Source organism: Drosophila busckii, chromosome 2R (genome assembly GCF_011750605.1).
Source record: "Drosophila busckii strain San Diego stock center, stock number 13000-0081.31 chromosome 2R, ASM1175060v1, whole genome shotgun sequence".
Taxonomy (NCBI): domain Eukaryota; kingdom Metazoa; phylum Arthropoda; class Insecta; order Diptera; family Drosophilidae; genus Drosophila; species Drosophila busckii.
In genome coordinates, this window is record NC_046605.1 from 20529244 (window position 1) to 20546494 (window position 17251).

At 40.5% G+C, this 17251-nt stretch overlaps 1 protein-coding gene across 1 annotated transcript in view; it reads left to right on the plus strand.

Annotated features, from left to right (window-relative positions):
- Positions 1-10794: 10794 nt before the first annotated feature.
- The window catches only part of LOC108596600 (probable serine/threonine-protein kinase dyrk2), a 53851-nt gene continuing 47394 nt past the window's right edge, over positions 10795-17251 (plus strand). Inside the window, exon 1 of the mRNA XM_017982529.2 lies at positions 10795-11078. Coding sequence (XP_017838018.1) covers positions 11077-11078 — 2 coding nt within the window. The 5' untranslated portion in view covers positions 10795-11076. The remainder of the gene's footprint in view (positions 11079-17251) is intronic.

The following is a 17251-nucleotide window of genomic DNA, read 5'->3' on the forward strand; positions in this document are numbered from 1 at the left end:
AGTAAATATGCAACGCCTGGCCATGGATTGCCTGCCGCTGTGGCTTTGGCTCTGGCTGTTGCAGTTGCAGGTGCAGCTGCGCAGACGCCTTGCAACAAAAACCAGTTAAAAATCCATTAAAACCCCCGAGAGCGAGAGAGAGAGAGAGAGAGAAGAGCCGACTCTAGTGGAGTCCAGGCCCGGCGCGGCGTTCCCAGCTCGTTTTGTTCTTGTTCTACGCTGTTGTTGCTCTTGTTGTAATTACACACGCCCCCTAACCAATGGGCAAACGCTACCCACTGGCCAACTTGGCCACTTGACCACTTGTGCGCGCTGGGACCGTGTAATCGAATCTATCAATCTATGAGATAAATCTTATTTTCTAATCTTGTTATCGTGCGCATGCGCCGCCGCCGCTGTTGCAGCTCGCTCCGCTCCGTTGCAACTCCTCCAGCCCCCTGCCTCCCCTCTCTCTGTCCACATCTCACACCCCACCAGCTATGTTTGGCACACAAATTACCAGCCCACAGTCGCAGCTCCGCGTCTCGCGTCCCAAGACTGGAGTCAAAAGGCTCGTGGCGGCCTTTTGTGGCTAATACTTGGCCAAGTGTACTTGGCTTGTACGCTTTAGTTATGACCACTCCAGACTCAGTTGGAGCTCAAGAAAAAAAAACAAAAAGTGCAACAACAGCAACAGCGGAGAACAAAACTGGCCCACAATTTGGCATAAATGCATAACTGAGTAGGCAGCTTCAAGACTTGCAGTTGGCCAATTGCAAAAGTTTCAGTTGCTCTATATAAAAGAAAAGGTTTCCAATTCTTAAACTAAGAAGTTGAACCTTTAAAATGCAATAAGAGCTGATTAAAGAAAAACCTTAAATCATAATGAAATTATTCCAATAATTGACTGAATTAGAATTGAGTGAATAGAAATTATAGAATCTACCCAACTGTCCCGAGTGTACTTAGTGCACTCTTAGTCACTAGTGTCCTGTCATCCGTCATCTTTCTTTTCAGACTTGTACATAGAAATATGCTAGACTGCCCCAGCTTCTTGGCTTAGTACTCTGCTTAGAAATCCATCCCAGGCATCTGGCTAATCCAGCAAAGCGCTCCTTTCTGTTTCAAATACTTCAGCTTAAAATGCTGGTATACTTCCCTAGTGATTCATGATATCTTAACCCTGGACCCACTAACCTGCCCTGAGGAGTTAGCGAAACATCAGTTTGCCAGAGTATGGTTGAAGCTTATTCGAATTCTTTTTTTTTTCATAAATGTTAATTAGTTTTAATAAGGGGACCTATTGTACTAATTCGTGATGGATACACTAGCCCAACCCTAACCCATTTCCCGGTAAACCCTATGTCATACAAAAACAAAATGATAAAATCTATTGCCAAGAGTTAATAAAGTAAGTTGCCTAGTAAAATTTTTAAAAATTTCCTTAATACTTTTTTTATACACTTTGACATTTTTTTTTAATGTATTTTACTTCCCATGCAAAAAATATCCCCTATGATTTAAAGGATTTAATAGGCCCTCATAACTGCAGCTTATGACTAACTAAGTAGTTGCTGAACGGCAGCCTGTAGTTGCTCTAAAAATAGATCCAAACATATTTATAACCCACTTGGCATGGCGCTCAAGGTAAAAGACTATTGGCTCTGAGGGCCCTAGGGCGATCGAGGCCAGGGCCAAGTAGCCGAAGAGCCTAAAACCAGGCAGCAGGGCTCGGGAAAAAAAGAAGCAAAAGCAATTAAGCTGGAGATTAATTTACGCGCGCTTCAAACATTTAACAAAAATATTAAGAAACGCAAATAAAGCGCGAAAAAATAAAAAGCAAAACTTATGCCAATTGGCTGGCCAAAGTGGTTGGTAGCCAAGTAGCCACAAGCCAAGTTGATTGAAAAAGATGAAAAGTGCCTGGAAATGCTATGCAACATTGGTAGTGGCTAAGGTTAAGCGACCAGCGACTGCGACTGCGACTGTTGTTGTTAAGACTTAAGGTAGGCAATATTTAAACTAAAAATGAACAAAAGATACAAAGCAAAGCCGACATGTGTGTGCTTGTCTGTATTTGTGTTTGACTGTCGATACTGCTGCTGTTGTTGTTGTTGTGGATGATGATGTTGCGGACTGGCTGACGCCAGGCAATGAGAATGCGAACTGCAACTGCAACGGCAGCACCATCTCCCTCTGCCTCTGCCATTGCCACTGCCACTGCCACTGCAACCGTCAGAGCAGTGGCAGTGCCGGCTTTTTAGGCAGGCGTCGTACCGTGGCATGTTTACTTAACGAATGCGCGCCCAATACCCTTTTGCCATCACCCACCATCTCCCCCTAGTCCACTTCAACACTCACCTTGCTGCTGCTGCTGCTGCTGCCAATGCGATCCCACATAAAAGCCACTTGAACGTTGGCCACTCTGGCTGATCTGCCTTTGTATTGACTGCCTGATGTCTGAGGTCAAGTGTAAGTTTTTAATTTTTAGTTTCAATGCGCAATCTAGTAGATTGTTCTGTCCACAAATTGAGTTATGAGCGAGGGACAGCGGTGAGAATGAAGCAACAGGAAATGACAGCAAGTTGAATTTACTTTTCAAAAATTATGTATTTCAGTTTTCACACTGAAATCCAAAATTGCTTCATACTGAACTAAGATCGTATAGTATATACTACAAACTTTTTAAATTTCAAAGTTAAAAACTGTGATATAATAAAATACAATACAATAAAATTAAAATATAAAAAATAAGATGGGAATGTGTGAACACCTTAGTTTTAAATCACAATTTAGTAAGTAAGCTTTTAATGTAATTTATAACAAAAAATGCCGATTTTAAAAGAAGATTCTGGCTGAATCTAAATTGTGACACCCTGGGGTTGAAATAAGCCAACTGTATTAAAAATATATAATAAATTCCCTTACTTATAAATAGAATATTAATCTATGATTAAACCTACAACTTTTGAGCTTATCATTCGATTGAAATGAAATTTAGGTGAGTCTTGGAGAGTTATAAAACATTAGGTGTGAAAATTCCTTAATGGTTAATCTTGACAAAAAACTTTAAGCGTAGGGAAAATTATAGTTGCGTTCTCTAATTTGCGAGCGTTTACTGCATTTTTATGAATAACTCGTGATGCTCTGTTCATGCTACAATTTATTTTTCTTTTACTTTAGAGTCAGAGTTGGAGTTTGTTGTGTGCAAAGGTAAGAGAAATGAATTTTTATGAGCACGTGTACCCAGAATACAGAATACTCAAAGTGCAACATAAATCAATGTGTCAACATTGCCGTTACGAGCTAGAGCGCCGCTATCAGTCAAAAGAAGTCCCCACTGTACACAGGGCACACACAGTGGATACGGCACACTGTGCGAGGTGCTAGCGACACCTCGCCAAGCGAAAAGAAAACGTGAGACTCGCATAAATGTGCTTAAATAATTAAAATGCTCTAAAAATATGCAAACGCATGCGAGTAGAATCGTAGACTCATTGCCAGGCAGACAGACCCGGCCAGGCCAGGCTTTATGCATTGTAGGCGTACCCGGCAAAGTCCAGCTCAGCTTCCAGAAGGCTAGCCGGGCCTCAAGTCCATGGCAATGCCAATAAACTGTTGTTTATTTTCGTTGGCACATAAATACATCCATCAGGCAAGGAAACCTGACAAGAGAGCTTCTCAGCTATGCACGTCGGCAATTTATCTTTGAAATCAGTGTCTGCCTCATGGTTGTTGTTTTTTTGTAATTAGATACGCGCTTTGGAATGGCAACCCACACCCAGCATCAGCACCAGTCGCAGCTCCAACAATAACTGCGACGGCAGGTGAAACCAAGCGAGGCCAGTGCAATCTCGTTTGCTTTTTCTCTCTTGTCGTGGGCGTTGCTGTCAGAGGCTAGAGAATTAAGTTATAGATGCGCGAGCATACAAAATACTTGCGGTATGCCTTACATGGATGTTAGCAGCAACCGAGTCGGGTCTACCCCACTTTCATTTGGTCAAGCGTCGCCAGCTGCCAACTCCCAACTTGAACTCCAATTGCAACTTTGAGTCGTTTGCGTCTCCACGCAATCAGCACCAGACAGTTTGCACCTGCACACCCTTCTCCCCACACCTTCACTCCCCCAAAGACGACGCAGACTCCTCTCTCCACTCTCCACACTCCAGACTGTGAGCTGCTGAAGTGCTAAAATGCAAATGCAAATGCAAATAGTTGAGGCCACACTTTGAGCACAACACTTGGCCCAACTCTATGTAAATGATAAACTAAACTATGGTATGAACTCCACCGAAAATCCAAAGCTTTTGTCTGCAATGAAAACCTTTTTAAGTTGTTTAATATAATTTTGATATGTTTCTGTGTTCTTAAAAATCCCAAAAAGCATAAAAATATTTTTACAAATTTCCCTGAACAATTCTGGTATTTTGTAGTTCAACAAAACTCATCTAAAAGCCTTTTACTAATTGTTCCAAAACATTTTCTAAGTATAAGAAAATAGTTTTGATGTCCTAGATTGGCCCATCAAGTCCAGATGTATGTTCAATGGAAGGCTTATGAACAATTATAAGCTCTGCAATAAATCAAAAATTCAGAAAATGTAGGAAACTCCAGAACAATGTGAAGAGTAAATATCATGGAAAAGAATTAGAGCTTCAATTTTAATTGATAAATAAATAATTAAAAATAGTCAAATATTTTCATAAGTGTTTTTATTTAATTCGACTTGTCTCAGTTGTCTGATATGAAAGCTACGTAAGGCTTGCATTTCAAAATAAAGGTAATAAAATGACATATTTAATGAAGTCCAAAATTCTACATAAAATTTATATATAGAAGTCAAAAAGAAACGTTGCCGTTACCCATTTAATAGTGGTTAGGTCTTCTATTCTTGTGATCATCGCGGATTTTAATATTTCAAGAAATTTAATGTTAAATTTAAAGTAGTTTACATTGTAAAACATCAGAAATAAAATAGATTACATCATGGGATCATTTGTTTTTCTTTAAATCTGATCATTGCGTTGACGCAGATTTCTGTTTATCATACAAAACTGCAATTGCAGCAGCAGTTGAGCTCATCTTTCTCAGAAATAAAAACAAAAACAATGATATTTTTCATTGAAAGTAAAAGCTTACACAAGGGGCAGCAAAAAAATTAACGATAAATCATTACAGCAATGCAGAAAACATAGCAAGCGAGACAGCTCAAGAAACCCATGAAAAGCCAGTTACATATTTGTACGTAGTTAGATATACATAATACTATTTGATCAATTAGCAATTGGAAAATATTTACATGCGCACAATTGACAGCTTCATGCTGGCGAAGCTCAGCTCAGCTCAGCTCACCCCAGCTCAGTGCTATGAAACTCCAATGAACTATGGCGGAGAGACAGAAGACGGATGCGAAAATTGACAGACAACTATGGAATTACAGCAACAACAAATAATAATAAAATTTGAAATGCTAACAGGCAGTGCTAGGTGTTACAAAATAAGAGAGGTCGCTTCAATAACGAATATTAGATACGCTGCTAATCAAATCAAAATACAAAGCCAAGAAGTTCACTAAACTCAGCTCGGAAGGGTATACAAACTACAGTTAGTCTTCTATGATTGCTGCTGCAGTAGTAGTTGACAATAGTTGTCTAAAGATGCCACTTTACCCCATCCCCTTACCCTTACCCTTACCCACTTGCCCCTTTACCGGCGTTGCCAATTATTCGTGTAATGAAAATGAAGCACATGGCGATATGGCAACAGACTCCAAACGGCACACTCTGTGCCCGAGGCCTTTAGACCTGGTACTCGCGCTCGTGCTCGAGGCGAATCGGATCTCTCGGGGGTCTCTCCGCCAAGTCTTAAAGTGACAGTCATGCGACGCGTTATTTGCACGGCATAATGAGTTATTAGAAAACGTTTAATAATTTGCATAAATCAACAGACGTTGGTAGGCAAAAACAAAACTATTTGACATACAAAACATTTACAGCGAATATAAAAAAATAAAAACAACAACTTGCACATAACTGCGTACCAGTTAAACTTGCCCACAAACCGATTGAGTTGACTTGAGTTGAGTTTGCCCCAAAGCTGTTGCCGTTGACATTTTTGATACGCAAGTTAATTTAATTTCGGCTTCAACATTTATTATATTTTTAGACCCGGTATACACAAATTTAGAAGAGTCTTTTAAAATTTAGTTAACTGAGAATGAGTGCGCGTAACACGCAGAGGAGACCCTGTCTGTCTGTATGAACACCAAGATTTCTGAAACTATAAGACAACAGACTTCGCTTCTAGGTCCGCTTATATTCTACGCTTATCGAGTTTATTTTAAAAAAGTTTCTATTTCAAAACCCACTTCCGCTTTTATTTTTTTTTTTTTTTTAGTTTTATTTCCTTCTATTCCCACATTGAAATTATTTTTGTTTTATTAGTATTCATAGGTACAGGCCCTCGCATTGTCGGCTGTGTCCGACTTTCCTCATTTTTTAAATAATAACAAATGACTTTTAGTTGAGTTATGTTTTCTTTGATGAAATGTTTTTATATTTTTAATTATTTTTATCACCTTTATCGTCTTTGACTTAAATCTGTTTTTTGATTTGCTTTTAAGCAATTGTTATTTATATGCAAATATTTTCGACTCAACCGAGGAGATTTGCATAATTATATTTATTTTAAGTTCTGGCATTTGAGGAATTCCACGAGCGTCATAGCACTTCCCTATAGTATGTACGATATGTTTTCACACACATCTACCAAGGCAGACTTGCAGCTGTGATTGCCGCCTGGCCCCCTTTCAGTCCTCAGCTCTACAGTGGGACTGTGTCTATGCCCATAGAGCACCAGCGGGCGCCAAAGGGCCGTAGGCTATAGCTTATGTCTTCCCTGCCTGGTTCCGAGGAACAATTCATAATTGTCATTTATTTATTGCCCAGATATGCGGCTGATTTTACGGGCGCTGATGAGTCGCTCGCTCTCGCTCTGTCTCTTTCGCACCATCTGATTGGCAATTTGATCGAAAGCTTCGATATGTAAACTGCTCTCCCTCTGCCGCTCTGCCCCGTTTTGCAGCATTTTATTACAAGGCAGCGCCACCCGCTGCGCGTGCGTGTAAATTTTTTATGACCCGCTTCGTCTCCCCCTCCCTCTCCGCTTGTAGATTCTGCTGCTGCCCTTGGGTTCTTTTGTTTGGCGCGGGTGTTTCAAGTGGCCCTCTGCCTCTCTAGCTTATGCCTATTTATCTTTTCGCTTTCTGATCAATTTCAGCCGTTTCGCAATTTGTTAGTCCTGTGTGTTCACACCATTAAGTCTAAGGGAAGCTGATCGGGACTGTTGTTCTTGCTCGGCGGCTTAAATTAATAGACAACACGCTTGGCGTGTCCAATCTGAAAGCAGCCATGATTAATGAAGCTCAGTTATCTGTGCGTTAATGCTGTCAATACATCACAAACACCTCGATAGCCGATTACTGTCAGTCCCAAGCCCCTGGGCTCAACCCCCACTCCAGTCCCGGTCCTCACTTCAATTGTGCGTGCGCTGGCATTGCGTGAACAATTTGTAATGCGGCTGATGGTGTGGCGCTGATCCAATGTCTGATCGATTGCTCATGTTTTATTCGAAAACACAACCTGCAACATGTTGCTGCTGTCCATGTGGCAGCCTCTCAAACTCAAACCTGTTGTTGCATGCAACCGCAACGAGGAGCCGTCTACACTGCGCGTAGGGTGAATATACAAGCGATAAAACAAAAGTACACAATGTACAATATTTTTGAAAATTATTTGTAATTTTTTAAAAATTTATTTAAAATATTTGGTGGTCGCGTCCACTATCTTGTGTTTCCACTGTACTCGCCTACATTTCCACCCACCATGGTCACTCTAATTCGCAATGCAACATTGCGTGCTGTTGCTTTGCCATCATATGGTGCTGTAAAATTCCACCCTCAAGTCGAACAGCGCGCTCTCGCCTTAAGCTCAGTTTTCAGAGAGTCACAATCTTCTCTAAGAGAGCAGCAGCGTCTTATCGCATGCGATTTCACGTTGGTAAACACATTGACCGTTATGCCTGTTGAAAAACTTCCGCAAAGAGTAAAGCCAATTAAATTACTCTTCAATGCAAACCACTACTACGCTCGCTCTCAGTCTTCGGCGCTCTCTTGCTTGCACTACATATGTTTGCAGGCTCTGCTGACGCTGACGCCGACGACGACGCCGCGACTGATGTCGTTACGAGCATAGCGGCAAATTCGAAGCTTTCTCATCTTGTGCTCCTGGCACAAGTTTGCTTGCAATCAACTCGCTTTGCTTGCTGACTACTTGTTGTTGTTGTTGTTGCTTCTGTTATTAGCTTCAAGTGGTGAGAGCAGGCACACACACATACATTGCTCTGCTTAGTTGTATTACCCCCCACTCTGCCTCCCCCTAACTTGCAGACAACCACAAACAACCCGCTATTCACTCATTTACTCGCTCACTGGCTCGCTTGCCTTTGCTTTTGCTTTTGCTTTTGCTCACGCAACGCGCCACAGAAACGCAGCTGACGCGCTGGCCGGTCTCCGCCTCCTACTCCTCTACGCTGTCGCTGTCGCTGTCGCCGCTGCCGTCTCAGTTTCGGTTTGTTCCAATAAGAAACTTTTCGTGTCTTTGCCCGGCTCTGGCTCTGGCTCTGGCGCTGGTTCTGACTGTGGCTCTCGCTCTGCCGCTGCCACTGCCGTAGCCGTAGCCGTTGCCTGGCCTGCCAGTTTTGCATCGCATTTAGTTGGGTTCACAACAAAAACCGCAGCCGCATTACAAAGTCGGTTATCGAGAGTCGGCATATCGAAGAAGACTCAAAGAATACGAGAAGCGAAGCGAGTGTGTAAAAGCCGCGTAGCCGTCGTAATCGCAACATTCGCGCATTAAGCAAATGCGTGCGGCCGCGTTTAATTAATGCAAAGCAACATTAACAATTAACAAATGCGCTTGCAATTCAATTAAGAGTCAATAAAAATGCAAATCAAGCAATTACAACAAATGCAAAACTGAATGTATGTAGATCCCTTGCTAGGCAACCGATAAACTTAGTTGGGGAGGGCATTGGCTACTCAAGTGCAAATCAGATTTTTAAGCCGCTTAGGCAGGACAGTGACAGCTAAAAGGAATAGGAGTAGCAGGTTTCCATGCCACTTAATGCTGGTCAATGATTCATGCTTACAGTGGAGCCTGCTTCAGAGGAACATTCATTAGTTAAAATGATAAAATAAACATAATATAATAAAATAAAAATATCAAACTTTGATTTCGACTTTAAAAAATTTCAAATATTTCAAATTGAAGTTCATGCGCCCACTACTTACAGCAAGTCATGTGTGTGTGGAATGCTCATAAAATTTCGTTTATATCCTTGCTGAAACAAGGAATGCCTTTTTCGAAGGACACACGTGCATGCAATAAGCATTGTTTCTCTTTCTATTTCTCTTTCACTTTCAAGCTTGCGCAGCAGCAGAGCGACGCTCGTGCTCACGCTCTCTCGCTCTCTTTGGCGCTCTTGGCGCCTTCGAGAGGCGTTTGCTCTCTCTTTGGGCCGCCCGCTGTAGCCCAACGCAATGTGTGTGTGTGTGTGTGTTTGAGTGTGTGTGTGTGAGTGTGTGTGTGTGCTTTTCTCACATAGATTTTTGACACTTGTGACATTTTTGACACACAAATCAATTGTTACGTGAATTTTCAACGTGTCGTGCAGCAGCAGCAGCAGCAGTCGCAGCACCGCCGACGACCACGCAACGGGTAACAATTGTGGAAAGCGCGAATAAAGTCAAATTTATTTAAAATAAATGGCAATTCTCTAAGAGCTCTTTATCCACAGCTAAGCGAAGAGTGAAGAGTGCGAACAACCGAAATTTCCTAGCGTGTGTGCCTTTCGTTGCCTACTTTCGAGCGCTACGCGTGTGACATAATTTCGGCTTACGCTTACTCCAGAGCCTCAGCCTCAGCCTCACAGTTGCAACTGCAAATTGTTTATAACTATAGAAGTGAGCTAACGAGCCAACAGGGCCACAGACAAGTTGATGCCTCGGTTCATTTTGGGGGCTCAACCACACACACACACACACACACACACCCACATATATATATACAGCAAGCATGTTGCAAATCGATTTCTGTGTCCGGCATTTTTCACGTGGTTGCCGTCCCCTGTCCGTACGTACGTCTGTCCGTTTCTACTACGCTCAACTGTTTGCCTGTTCGTGCACTTTCGACATTCTTTGTTGTTGTTGCTGTTGTTGTTATTGCTCTAACGATTTTTCTTTACAACAAAACAATAAGCACAGATCTACGGTTCAAATTTGTACTCGTCAAAGCGCAAGAAAAAGTAAAAGTAGTTAGCGTAAAGTTTATCGAAATCACCGTTTGATTTCCGGCCTCTGGCCTGGCCCAGTATTTGATTTTCTTTTCTTGGGCTTTTGGGCATTGCTTAACGGTATTTCGGCCAGTCCATTTCCATTCAGTTGCCTGTGGGCAGGACGTGTGCACGTGTCGTATGAGCAATTTTTCTTATACAAAATTTATCTTCACCTTTGCAGTTGTAACACATGAAGCCTTTTACTTTATCGCAACCAAATATTTTAGACTTTGTAAACAATAATATAATATTAATAAACGTGTGTGCTTAATGTAAATATTAAAAGTGTTTGCCTGCAAATAAAGTGCTTAGCAAAAGGTGTTCAAATTTCTAAAAAAAAAAAAGAAAAAAATTATATATATAGTAAAGTAATAAATTAAATTATGCTAAAAAAAACTAAGCCAATTGCCTAATTGCGTAACTGTAACCGAAATCAATAACAAATTCAATAAGCAATAAATATTTTTTAATTACAATTCACTCAATTATAAAATGAACATTTATTGAGTTGCAAATAATTCAGTCAACTTGTAAGCAATTTACATAAATATAACCGTTACGGATATATACATATATACACGACTGTGAGTGTGTGTGACAATTATCAAATGGTCGCTTGGATTGAATTTAACAAAATAGCGTAGCCGACATACGAATGCAAATTAGATGAAAAATAAATGGGTAAAATGAGGTCAAGTAAATACGATGTAAGTATTCGAAAAAAAAATAGATATACAAATATTTAGAATTAATGAATATAAATAATACTAAGAATTCAAATCGGGTTTTTCGTTTGATTTATTATTTGCAGCTAACAGATTTACTTTAATGAGTCTGTGGGTAAAAGAAAATACTTTGAGACATTTAAATGGAATTATTGGGCTTAATAATATCGGTAAACGGAGTGTATCACATAATCGAGTATACAGAAGTTCAAAATCATTGCAAATGTTTTACAAAATGAATCTTAAGAGAGATCAATTTAAATGAATTATTTCATACAAGTGCAGTAATTGATTTAAGTTTTGCTCCTTACACTTGAGGCTAAAATCAATTTGCTGCTAAATATGAAGTTCATAAATGATATTGGATTTCAATTTAAAAGCAATATGCGTTATAAATAAAGTATAACTACGCGAACTAAGTATTATCGCAATTGGTGTCGCCTGCCACTGCCATTGCCACTGATAAAACTGAAGACAACAGCTGAGGTGCTGCCTAGACGAGGCTGCCACATGCCGCATGCAGCAAGACAAGCCTACGCGGGCTGACTGCTGGGGCTGCATCTTAATTTGCATTTATATGCAAATAACTTAAATTGTTTTCAATTTGCCAGCGCAGCGGCAGCGGCAGTGGCAGCTTCAGCTTCAGCCTTACCTGCCACATTCCTCTCGGCCAAGTTGCAGCTAATTTTGCGGCTAATTGTCTATTTGCTTGCTCGGGCTGCTCCTCCTCGCAATGATGATTACTGATGAAGTTGTGATATTTGCGATAAAAAAGTCTATGTGATAAAAATTATAAAAATGTCGATACGCGATATGCGATACGCTCCGCTGCTGCAGCTAGGAATTTCTTAATTGCTGCGCTGCTGTTGGCAATGGCCGAAACGCGGCAAGTGTCAAAAGACTTCAAAGACTTTTAATTAACTTGGTAGAGTGCATGAGTCGAGAGCGCTCTTTAGCCCAGTTATGCACCCCTGAACCTCTCTCCTCCACCCCTGCTGACCCCGTTCAACTTTGTGACTGGGAAAGTCTCAGCACTTGACAGCTGACAGCTTTAAGAACCTCTAACAGTCAATTAGAGCACGACGAAAGCTCCAAACTGTCCATAGCTCATTTTCAATTTCCTTTGTCGCCGGTTGCTCGATTGGCCGGTTGGCCAGCTCGGAAATTAAGCAAGCCGGAAAGACATTTGTGCTTCGATTTATGCCGACAGTCGCAATGCGACAGCCAAGCGAATAAATAAATAAATAAATAATAAAAGAGATGAAAATGAAAATGAGAATGTAGACAAGTCAAGACCAGGTCTATACCAAAGTACAAATCTTAACCTAAACTTATTATTGTTATTATTATTATTGCTACAAAGTTCTCGTTGCGTTCAATTGACTTTTCGTAGTAAACAGTTTTTATTTTTAGCTCGAGCATATGAATTGCGTGCTAACCATAGATTATGCCAACTGAACTGATCAGAGAGGCATCAGGCATAAAGCACGAGCGGACACGAGTCACGCACGCTTTAGCTTCAGCCCAAAGGGCGCACCCTGGGCTCAGTTTCAAGTGTGTGAAACTCAGCGAACGACCCTCGACTAACAAATGCGCAATTCGCCAGAGTGTGTGAATAAGAATTTTAGTGTGTGCAAGTAATGCAAATGTGTGTGTGTGTGTGTGTGTGCTTGGCATTTATTATGAGCCAAGCACAATTGTAATTGGAATTGTAATTGTAATTGAAACGACAAGTACGCTCATGTTTATGCTAATGCTAACTAGAGTTATTTAATCTTTTGATATTAATGATTATCTAAATCATTTAGTTGACATTTAGTGTATAAAGAGCATAAAGTACAGAATTGGGTATTAAATGACTTGGAATCTAAAATATCGATATACCATATTCTGAGCTTCGAGACTTATTTTCAATAATTGTTTTTAATTTCTAATTTAGATTTGGAGTGTCTCAAAGCTTTTTAGAATTTTCTAAGCTCTGTCATTGTCAGTTGCGCAACCATTGATTGCTTTATCGATAGTATCGATTGGTTTTAAATTTGGGCTACGCATTGATATCTATTATCCGTTAATTGTTTATATATCCTTCATGAATTCTTTGAACTGTCATTATAGAAAGTTAGGACTTTTAATTATTTATTTACAGTCGATGGTAAGAGAAAATGATTACAAAAAATAGTTCAAATTAAATTTAAAAGTATTTAAAAATTAAGTTTTTGTATTTTTACGTTGCAAGTTAAAATAAATCGCCTAGTAATAAAATAAGATGCCTCGGTGTTAATAAAGCTTTATCAGTTCAGAGTACTCATGCAGTGAATAATTACCTCATCGATAGAAGAAAGTGTATTTGAAAGTCTGTGCGCCGCATTTGTTAGCCACGTGTGTTGACGCTTTTAATTATGCAGAAGGCAATTGGCAGCTGTGTAGCTTGCACAGGCTGTCAGTTAATTACAGGAAATATTTAGACGCCAGTTATTAGACGGCGATATACATATAATAATCTATAAATGTATGCAAATAGACAAGCCCTTGTCGACGCTTGTCATTACCCCAGGCCACCCCCTCCATGTCTCAATTACAAACGTTGAACGAACGGCAAACACTTGGCTTGAGTTGTAATATGTTTATTTCTGCGAAATGAATTCGAGTTGCTGTTGAAACGATTTTGTTTCTCAATTTGTCATTCGAGAGCGAGAGCGGGAGCCGAGAGCCGAGAGACGAGAACTTTGAGTGGCTTAGGTCAGTGCTGGGCACTCGAGAGAATACATAGGAAAACAATCAAGCACAAGGTTTGTTGTCTCTCCAACTGAGAACTGAACTGGGCAAACTGTGATTTGGACTCTAAAACGTTTACGCGTAAATTGAAGAGACTGCGGCAAATATTAAAATATTTGCTTAGCATTATTATTATTGTTGGCGTTGTAGTTGCAGCAACTGCAGTCGTGCCTGGTATGTGGACACATTTTCTCAGGCGAGGCGGCACGCCCACGTTGGCCAAACGTTGAGGTTGCAAATCCTTTCACTCAGCAGCAGCAGCATCTTTAGCTTTCCCACAGTGCGGCACTTGAGTGCGCCCACGGCGCATGCAGCATGCAGCATGTGGCAAGTGCAAAGTGGCAAACAGTTGCTCAGCTGCTCAGTGGAAATGTGGCAAGTTGCGCGTTTGCACAATTCATGATCAAGTGCAATCTTTTGACATTAATATGACAACAAAAGGCAGCGAGGCGCATTCTGCGAGTTCGCAAGCTCAAGTCCAAGCGAAATCAATTATGCGCACGAGACAACTTGCAGCATGTGGCAGGCAGCGAGGCAGGCAGCCAGCACAAATGATTGAGTATGCAACAGGCATGTGGCAAGTGATGAATGTCTGTCAAATTGCTGACACGCACGCAGGCGCTGACATTGACACAATGCTGCACACAGTTGGGAATGTAAATGGGGTTTGGTTTGGCTTGCGAGCTGCAACGGGAACGGGAGCGGGAACGGGAGCGGGAACGGCAACTGGCAACTGGAACTGGAGACAAGGCGCAACAAAGTTGCCAAGTTTGTCAAGTTGTTTCTCTTTTATTTTTTTTTTTTTTTCGCCGAGTTGGCGGCATGAAAATATTTCATGCCATTTAATTTTCAAACTGCATGCGCGGCCTGTCATCTAATTGAGTTGTTATTCGCTGCCTCAGCAGCAGCAACAACTAGAAAAATTTATCGGCATATTAATGAAGCATATTTCAAATGACTGCCAGCCTGCTTTAAACTAACTTCCTTGCCCGAGCAGCGCGGCAACAACATGTTTATGCAATTTGCTAAACAACCAAGCAACTAAACAACAACCGAGCAACTGATCAACTGCACTAGTGGCCTTATCTATCCGTCCGGACAGACGTCCAAGAGCTACGGGTGCGTTAATTGGATTATTGACTTGGCCACAGCAGAGAGCTGCACACGACTTTTCGCTTTCTTTTACGCTACGATACTTCAACCTATTTATGAAGCCGATGCCTGCCCAAACACATTACGTATCAAAATATAAAGGCGCGAGGGTTTGTACCCAACTTGATACACACTTGAATCGAATTGTCTACTGAGAATATTGTTGGAATAATATCAAAGCCCTATAATACGTGCCCTACATGTGACAAATTTCAATTTTACAGTAGAGAGCTTTTTAAATTATTTTAGATTTTATTAGGTGGATTTACTTGCATCCAATATCTCCGTAAGTATTATTAATTTAATATTAAAATATAATATTTTGGGTGCCAATGTGGATTTGCATATCCTGAATTTAATAATAATAAATTGTATGTAGCTATGGAAATAAGATGTATGCAAAATCTAGAATTGTTTTCAAGAGTGGGCTATCTTTAAAAAAGAGAAAGGATTATGTTCTCTGATTCACTTTGGTTTTCTTCTAAATATAATGTATTGCCCCGATTTGCAGGGAATTAAATTAAACAGGCTTTTTGAAGAAAATTCTGGATTATTGTGGGATGGGGTAAAAATATTGAAATTTAAAAATATATATATAAAAATAGGTTTTGTGTCTCTAGTTCCTGAAACTTTTGAAATCTTGCTGCTCAAATCAACTGTGCTCATCATTATAAAGTAGACTATATATACATTGCTCTGCAGTTAGTTAGTTACCCGAAACTTCGAGATACCCTAAATTTTGAAAAGTCAAAGTGTATAGAAATCAGTTTTCTGTCTTGCTGCGCTGTCAACTTTGTTTGACCCAATTAACAGACCCATTATAAAGTCATAAAGCGTACGGCAGCGTGTTAGCCTAAAAAATTAGCAAATTGACAAGCCCCAAAGCCCCCAGAGACGCTCATGCATACATTCATAGCCATATCATAAAGCAGGGGCTGCATGTGTGGGTGTGCAAGCGGACGAGGTGGGGCGAGGAGGCGGAGTAACTGCCCCTAGCCAGTTCATAAATCACAAATCACTTAGCAGCCACAGCCACAGTCCAACAGCTCCAAGCACCAACAGCAGCAGCAGTAGTTTGAGTTTGTTTGGGATGTAAGTGTCTCCAGTTTTGTTGCCTGTTTGAATTTCTGTTTGCATTTGAATTCGAATACGTGTTTGAGGTTTGGGCGGAGGCAGGGAAGCAAATGCGCATGTTAGTGCGATAATATTGACAAATTGTGCAAACATTCGCACACATCTAATAAATGCAGACCTAACACAAAACGCACTCCAGCATTCGAGGCCAACGTCAGTTGAAGTTAAGCTGGAAGTCGGATTGCCAGCTGCTGCCCACGCGTCTAACGGCACTCTTCCAAAAAGACAAAGCCCCAAGACAACATAATTCTTATTCCAAGCGGTAGCTGTGACAGCTTTTATAAAATATTAAGCTCAACTCTTTGCACTGACTTGGACATACCCAGGAAAGTGTTAGAGTTTCTATCAATTGGTAATCCCTATTGGTAGTATCTCTAGTTTCTTCACTACCTCCTTATGAAAAATTTATCTATTTGGACTAAAGAATAGAAAAAACAATACAAATTTAGCTTAATTAACTTTTAATTATTTTTATTTCTTTTCTTATATAAATAATCAATGAAATGGTTTTTTGGTTTTTGGTTCATTAAAAAGAATAAATAAATAATTAAAAAATATGAATGAATATGGCAATAGATTTGGCTTATCAACTCCAGAGAGTCTACGAAAAGTGAAATTTTTTAAGGAGCTACCTCATATAGAAGGAATTAAATACAAAAATTATACAAAATAAATCTAAATTAATGGAGTTCATACATTCCAGCCGACTGTTCGTTAATCGAAATCACACGAAATATTTTAGGTTAAACCGAAATATCCGCTAATCAGGGGATTTGTTCACCGAGAGTTGACTGTAGTGATTCTGACTCTATCGCAACACGATCTCATGTCCCACATCAATGTCTCCCATGCCACATTGAATTGTTAACAATATTTGACTTACCTAAAAGGCATTCCAATCGATTTGTATGCTCGTTACAAAGTCGACAAGAGCAGCTACTCCTTTGTGGACGGCGCTGCTCAATAATCAATTCACGTGCGCCCACACAGACAGCAACACCACCAGAAGCAGAAACAGAAGCCTTGGCTGCTTAGGCTGGGTGCTTGAGTGTGAACTGGAGCCAAAGGAGCAGGCAAGGAGGCAGCTGGGCAGC